This window comes from Heloderma suspectum, chromosome 4, assembly GCF_057233095.1.
Source record: "Heloderma suspectum isolate Gila_16-S chromosome 4, 16-S_ref, whole genome shotgun sequence".
Classification (NCBI taxonomy): Eukaryota; Metazoa; Chordata; class Lepidosauria; order Squamata; family Helodermatidae; genus Heloderma; species Heloderma suspectum.
In genome coordinates, this window is record NC_139461.1 from 68,341,209 (window position 1) to 68,349,280 (window position 8,072).

The 8,072-nt window shown below is 43.6% G+C and overlaps 1 protein-coding gene across 2 annotated transcripts in view; it reads left to right on the forward strand.

The window, feature by feature from the left end:
• The window catches only part of ST18 (ST18 C2H2C-type zinc finger transcription factor), a 195,179-nt gene extending 191,392 nt beyond the window's left edge, over positions 1-3,787 (forward strand). For both annotated transcript variants that reach the window (XM_084849571.1, XM_084849572.1), the window contains one exon: positions 3,314-3,787. In XM_084849571.1, the coding sequence (XP_084705697.1) occupies positions 3,314-3,454 (141 nt within the window). In that variant the 3' untranslated portion in view covers positions 3,455-3,787. The remainder of the gene's footprint in view (positions 1-3,313) is intronic.
• Positions 3,788-8,072: the final 4,285 nt, after the last annotated feature.

Here is an 8,072-nt window from a genome sequence, read left to right on the forward strand (position 1 = left end):
TGCAGTTCCCATTTCTGAAGAGTGATGAGGAAAGATTGTCAGAAGGCCCAGAATGTCATGACCATTATGGTAACATTATACATCTTGGCCTGGTACTAGTACTGTGGGCCCAGGGGAGCTTTGGACTCGTCTTTCCTGAACAGAACACCTCATGCTGCCTGACAAAGAAATTGAGGGATAATTTCAACATAACAAGTGATATGACATGGAGGAGGGGGCGGCTCTGTTGTTCAAAGGGAGAAAGTACACAAACAAATCCACTGGATATGCCCAAGCACTCGGTGAGCCTAGATTAGGTCTTTGATTTCTAGTTTGGTGTAATCATTGGCTACTCAAGTACCTTTATGAGAGACTGAGGGTATCTTAAAAGGCATATTTTAAAACAACACTGAATACCCTCCACCCTTGTCTTTCCGGCGCTGAAATCTGCTGGTTTATTTAAAGCAAAACATAAGACATCTCAAGGATAGTAAAAGGATTTTTAATTATTATTTTTTCTGGGTCACCCATCCAGTTGGCAGAAATGTGGCACTATTCAGTCTGGCTTTGGTATATCTGGGGGAAGAGCCCAATGAACTTTTGGGTAGGGGAGAGTCTAGGGTAGCTGCTTATGAATTGCTAAAAAAAAAAAAAAAGAGGATATGCATCACCAAAAAAAAAAAAAAAAAAGACAAAAGAGGATAATGATTTACATAAAATGTGTATATGCTAATATAGACATCTAGATGTAAATTTAGAAATAATTTTAATAGAAATACAGTAGCATGGAAGACCATAGTGTGAAAGACTGTGACCAGCTGACTGGTGTGCCTGCCTCTTCAGTCTGCTGTCCAGGTGCCTGCCAGTGATGGGAAACAGTTCTTATGGTTCTTTACTTTTAAACTGAATTGTATAGGACAGCCCTTCAAACAAAGGACAGTCCTCTGGAAAGAATGACACATAGCCACCCTATTGTCTGGGTGGAAGCCCCCAAATCTCTCTATTCACCTAAGGCAGGGATGAGCTATTTCGGGAGCTCCAGGGGGCATTTTTGCCACCCTGGGGTCCCCTGCATGCTCCACACCTGCCACTATGAACCCCACTCACCAGTCCGCCTGAGGGTCCGCGGCAGGGGGAGGTGATCCGTTCCTCCCCTCGGAATCCTCCCTGGCTGGCTCCGCTCTGTGGCGAGTCCGCAGAGCTGCCGGCCGGGTCCATCTACAGCCGGACTTCCACCCGCTGGCGGTCTGCAGACGCAAATGGCGTCCGGCGTAGTGGATGCCATTTGTGTCCCTGCTTTCTCGTGATAGGCTTCGTAAATCTTTACGTAGCCTATCACAGCAGAGACCAGGGGCACAAAGGGCATAGCAGACGCTATTTGTGTCCCAGCTCTTTGCTGTGATAGGCTATGTAAAGATTTACATAGCCTATCATGAAAAAGCAGGGACGCAAATGGCATCCACTACACTGGACGCCATTTGCGTCTGCAGACCAGCAGCGGATGGCTGTGGACTCAGCGGACGGACCCGGACGGCGGCAGGTAGGGTCTGTCTGGGAGAACTTCGTGGGGTGGTGGATGGGGGTTGGTCCGCTCCGCCACGGACTCCAGGGGGCTGAATTCTAAAGAATCTGGCCTCATTGGAGTCCATGGCAAATTAGGGATGGCGGAGAATTCCGCCACGGATTTCAGTGAGGCCGAATGCACTGGCATTCGGCCCCCCAAAATCCGTGGCGGAACGGCCTGCCCCCCTGCCCCCCCCGTGGATTCCCCCCGGCATGAGGCTTACCTGGGGCAGATGTTCCGGATGGCAGCGGCGGCAGCTGGTCTTTTGACCAGCTGCTGCGGCCACCGTTTGCATCCTGGACTTTGCCGTGATAGGCTACGTAAGTATTTACGTAGCCTATCACGGCAAGCCAAGTCAAGCAAAAAAAGAAGAAAAGGCATCTGCAAATGGCGGCGGCTATGGCGGCTGCCATTTGCGTTCCCTATTTTTCGCCGGTTTTGTCTACATAAATATTTACGTAGGCTATTACAGCGAAAAAAAAAGGGGGACGCATAGTATAGTGGGCGCTATTTGCGTTCCTTTTTGATTCGCTGTTTTAGCCTACGTAAATATTTATGTAGGCTAAAATGGCAAATCAAAAAGGAACACAAATAGCACCCACTATGCGATTTGCATTCCCCTTTATTTTCGCCATAATAGCCTACGTAAATATTTACGTATACTAAGACGGTGAAAAATAAGGAACGCAAATGGCGGCCACCATAGCCGCTGCCATTTGCGTACGCGTTTTTTTTTTTAACCCAGACGTGATAGGCTATGTAAATATTTACGTAGCCTATCACAGTTGAATACAGGGACGCAAACAGCGGCGGCTATGGCCGCCGCCATTTGCGTCCCTGTTACCCAGCGGCCGGATGTCCGGCTGCTGGTGGAGCCGGCTGGCAGCTCTGCGGAATCCCCGCGGAGCGGAGCCTGCCGGGCAGAACTCTGGGGGGAGGGACGGAGCGCCTCCCCCCCACCACAAAGCAGATCTGCGAAACGGTAAATAACTTTCGTACATCCCTACTCCCAGGCCACCTGCACTTCCTGAACTGAAAAGCCCCATGGGAGGAATTGCCTCATGATGTCTTCCTCATGATAGCTTTAATTCAAATGTGGGAAACTGAGGAGGCTACAGGCTGCCACAGAGATTACTGAACAATGGAAGATGTGATAATTATGCACAGTCCATGGCCACCTCATAAGTAAAATAAGGACACAAACCCCAAACCCAACCCATGAGAATTTCTCCGAAATTTCTTATCCTTTGAATTTCTTTTCGAGAACTATTTCTTTTCTATCAAATTGAATGAAAACGGTTGAAAAAAATGTGGGAGAAATTTTCGGCACAGCGCTAACCCTAACAACAGGCCATAGTCAGGCAGAAGTTCTCTACAAGTGATTAGTTCAGACCACTGACAACAGCAATCTTTTCTTCCCTTGGCAACTGGCAGGCGAAGGAGAAAAGGGGAAGGGGAGAGAAAGACCAAGACTGAATATGTAGCAGGGGGTGTCAGAAAAAGAGAGAGGGGAAAGGGTGTCCCACTACACTGTGGTCTGTGGCTCCTAACAGAAAAAAAAGATTCCCCACCCTCGCTTGAAGACTGTATCCTCTTCTAAGGAGAACCTTCTTCCCTAGATGAAAACATGCTTCTCAGAACATACCTCCACCAGATCCAGGTCTGCTGTGAACATGAGTTTCTTCTTTTCTCTCTCTGGTCGTCAGGCTATACATTTTGCCTGACATTTGCCTCCCATGTTTTCATGTAATGTGTTTTGTCTTCATTTAGGGCCCAATCAGTGAGCAGAATTTTGAAGCATATGTAAATACGCTCACAGATATGTACAGCAATCTGGAACGGGACTATTCCCCGGACTGCAAGGCTCTGCTGGAAAGTATCAAACAGGCAGTGAAGGGTATCCACGTGTAGGATGGAGAAGCTGCTGGACAACAGGTGTTATTTAGCAGCAGCAAATTCCAGATGGATCTGCGAAGAGTGCCTGGACTGCTTAGGAGCATTTGTTGCCATGCTGCATTTACAATTACAACATTGCACTATTTTTTTTTCCAGCTGACATAAAAAGGACAGAAAACATAACAATTGTATTAACAGCAATGACTCAGATCATAGAATATATTTATTTATTTCTGTACAAATCCTTTTTGTTGTCATCTCTGTGGTTTTGCACTCTTTTCATTTTGTAAAGTGAATGTAAAAAGTGTGTGTGACTATTTTTTTACATTTTTTAATTTATTTTCAATCAAAGATTTGTGTGGGTTTTTTTTTAATCTTTTAACAGCATTTCTTGCAGCCTGCCATATTTTTACAAATGTGTTTGTTAATTTATTTTCCAGTGGGATTTTAAATAGACTGAAAGTTATAGTGTAAATTAAATAATTTGCTGGGTTTGTACAGGAGGAGGAAGAAGAAAAACTATGAAAGAAACAAAACAACAGAACTGTGATTCTAGTTTTATTTTCACCACATCCTGTTTTTTATAACAGTTTTTTTTTTAAATTTAACAAAATAAGAAATAGGTTTGCAATAGCATGTGATGTGAAGAACCAAGGATACAAAGGTGAATGGTGCCCTCTGGTGGAAAAACATAATGTCTTTGAGCACAGCATGTTGGAAGAGTTCAAGATTTTTTTTAGCAATAATGAAATATAGCAATCAGCAAAGAACTGGACTTAGCTGTGTGTCTTATCCTGCACAAAATAATTGTTTGAAAGCATTCAAGGAAAGACCAGATAGATTTATGGATATATTTTTTTCTAGTTCATGTTCCTTCATGGGGTGGGGAGGACTCCCCCCACCCATCTGCCCTGCCATTAAATGTGATAGGCTTTGAAATTACCTGTAGCTTTTTGGTACAGAGCCTTGTACAAAAACATTGGTCAGTTGACCAATATCAATATAATTTCATATTGGAAAAATGCATCCCAAGCTGATGATTTTGTATATACCGTTAAACCAAGAAAAAAAACTTCCCTGAAATGGCAGTTATTGTACTAGGCTGAATGAAAGAAACCGAGAAGCCTGCAGTTGCTTTTCTGTTTTGTCATGGGGGAAACAAGCCCCACGGTGGTGAACTGAAGTGGCACAACAGCAGTGCATGATGACTAAACCTATGAACTGCAGCAATGCACTGACTGGTTTTCCTCCTATTATACGCTAATGCTGTGATTCCAAGCGCATTTACTTCAAAGCAAGTTGCGTTACGATTGATAGGACTTTACATCCAAGAAAATAACCCCATGCCAGCAGCTCCATCTGAGCATATCACGCTGCCTTATGCTGCGTCAGACCATTGTTCCATCGAGCTCACTACTGTCTATACTAACTGGCTATGGCTCATGGTGTTTTAGACAGGGGTCTTTCCCAGCCCAACAGGGAGATGCAGGAAACTGAACTGAGACCTTCTGTATAGAAAGCTACTGAGCTACAGCTCCGTGTGTAGAGCAAGGGTAGGCAACCTGTGGCCGCATCCGCCCCCCAGCCTAATTTCAAAAGCCCTCTGCATGTGATTAATTTGGACCTCTGACCACAGTGATCTGTCCCTTCCTTGGCAGCCCGCTGTGTGGGAAGGAAGAGGGGAAGAGAGAAGAGGGCTTGGCCGAAATAGAAAAGGGGAGACCTAGACACTTTGGGCTCTGGTTCTGCCCACTACTGGCTTTGGCCCCACTCACCACCGACATGCAACCAAGAGAATGCAGCCCTTGGCAGAAAAAAAAAGGTTGCTCGTCCCTGATGTAGAGGCCTACATGTGCTGTACTACTGAGTGATGTCCCCTCCCCTTATCTGTGCATCCCGACTGTATGCACAGAACCGTCTCACGCACAGAAGTGAATGGGGAAGCCTGTGCTTGCAGAAGAGATTGTGTGTGTCCATATCAGAATCCTCTGTAGCTTTGGATCGGGTTGCTACCTGTGTTTGGAGCTGCAGTTTAAGGCAGCCTTAGCGTCAGGTGAATACTATCCTTCAAAGGTAGATCTCTACAGGCTACAGTCCTTAGGCATCCACTCAGAAATACAGACACCCATGCCCCAAGGGGAACTCTTTTTCTTCTGTATTCAGCCTCAGTTTAGTAGCAGTTATGAACAGAGGTCCAATGTCTATTTCAGGGAGCATAGGTAATAAAACATTTTTTCCAGAATTGTGACACTGTTGTTTTAAAAGAAGGTATTAAACAACCAGCTGAACTGCCTTTCTTTTGGTATGCGCACATGTCTCACGCGCACGTGTGCCTCAGTGTAAAACGTATACATGGATCTAGTGTGCGTTTTAATTTTTCTGTGCTTCAATGGAAGTGTTTATTTTTATTTGCCTACTTTAATAGATCTCAGTGGGATATGACAGCGTTCACGGTCCTCTCTCATACAATTATATGATAGTGTTCCTATTCAAGAGTGCTTTTCCAGGATCATTCAACTTTCATACACTGTGGTTGCTGTTCTGCATTAGGTGGGGCTTGCTGTTCACGTGCGGGGGTTGATTTGGCCCCCAGACCTTAGTTTAGACAGGAGAGTTGTATGTTCTTAGAAGCTGTGTTTATTTTTTAAAGAAAACATTTTGACAGAAGCAACAGTATGTCCTGATATAAAATAGAACACCAAAATGCTATTAAATTGTACCTGTTTTTTTAAAAAAGACATTTGCTATACCCAATTAATGTATACAAAAGTATGAGTTCACTCATGACAGAGACTAAAAGTTAATTTACTAAATATTTTAAGAAATTTGTTATATATTTAATTTAATTTAAATTAAACAATCTCTTACCGACCTATTTATTACTATGATTTACTATGCTTAAGTTGATTTATCTGTGTTTGGATTGTTTGCTCAGGATGTATCTTCATATTTATTTGCCTTCTTTGTACTCGATGTTTTGTAACGTGCACTGTGATCTTTCCCCTCTTCTCCCTCCCTTTCCTTTTTCTTTCCTTTCTTGGGTTAATTTGCATTGACAAGCTATCCTGTAAATTAGACCTTTTGTAAAGAGCAATGATGTATGCATTTTTTGAGTAGTTTGTATACTGTTTCTTCATACAATTAATATTTCTTACATCAAAGCAACAAAATTGTGTTCTGTGCTGTACATTTGGTGTATGGTAGGAAATAAAATTGATACGGAAACAGGTTCCATGAGATTTCTGGTATCTTTAATGGGCACATAGCATTGTGCATTTCTAACTACAACTATGAACTCTTACTTTGCCAAATCTTCTGCTTGCCTTGTGGAGCAAACGTGTCACTCTAAACTTTAATGCTGAAGTCTAAAATGTAACATCCAGGAACAAATCCTTTGATTAATAAGTTAGTTAAGGGGTGGTGGTGAAATTATTCCAGAAACCACAGGGATTACAACCCAGAAAGCCCTCGCTAGTCACTACCAGTGTTTAAGCACCATGCGTTCAGCCCTTGTCAGAGTTAAGGTTGTCTCTGTACCAGTAAAAGAACGCATTTGTACTGATCTTTAGCAGCTGCTAAATGCTATTTTAACATAAAAGCCAGCATTGAAGTTTCCTGCAGCGAAGAATCACCCACTATATTCAGAGAAGCTCTCTGATGAGATCTACTGTACTGAGACACAGCAAACAAAAAAGAGGATTGCTTTTAGAAAGAAACATGTAGGGACCTGCAACAAAATGTATGCCCTCAGCTCCCTAACAGGAACAGTTCAGGGCTCTAGCTAGCCTGGAAGAGGAATCTTGTAATGGTATTTAATGCTCACCAAGTTGGGGTGGGGGGAGAGAAAGAGAGAGAGAAGGAAGGTCTTAGGAGTGGGGATATGAAAAAAAGGCTTTTCTTTTTCACTCTTCTGAAATCTTCCCCTGTTGTTCTATCACTCCCTCTAATAGCAAACTCAGGTGCTGAGTGCCAACAGGATTGGAGCTAAAACAGGGCCATTGAGAAGCAAGATGAAGGTATCAGCATTGCTGAGCAGACCATGAGGTTTACAGAGGTTTTGCAATACATATACTCTAAGAAGGCAAAAACAGTCCAGCTTGTATGATGAATTTTGGCTGGAAAAGAAATCCAGAAAATGAAGCTGGGGCAGGAGTGTAATTGATTGCTTGAGCTCCTTACAGCTTATAGTATTGCAGAGGAGGGTATGGCTAGCTGGAACCCTGAACAACCGCACTCTTCCTTCCCTGAACAGAAGTGAGGATACAATGAAATATGTTGTTGCAGGTGCCCCAGTTACTTACACTGAATTTCATTTGCCAGTTTGTTGGCCATTCACAGGGTTTGGAGAGGTCCTTACCATTCTGAAAAAGTTAGGTCACATCACTTCAATCTGGAAAGACCTGCACTGGTTGCCAATTGTTTTCCAGGCTAAATTCAAGGTGTTGATTTCAACCTGTAAAGCTTTAAGTGGATTAGGGCCATCTCAGCATGAACTGGCTTGGTTATTAAGATCAGCTGGAGATGCACTTTTAAAGACACACCCTCTTCTAGAGGCCTGCTTCAGGTACAGGGGAAAGGACATTCTCCTGTGTTGCTCCCAAACTCTGGAACATACCCTTCATGGAGTTGCCAC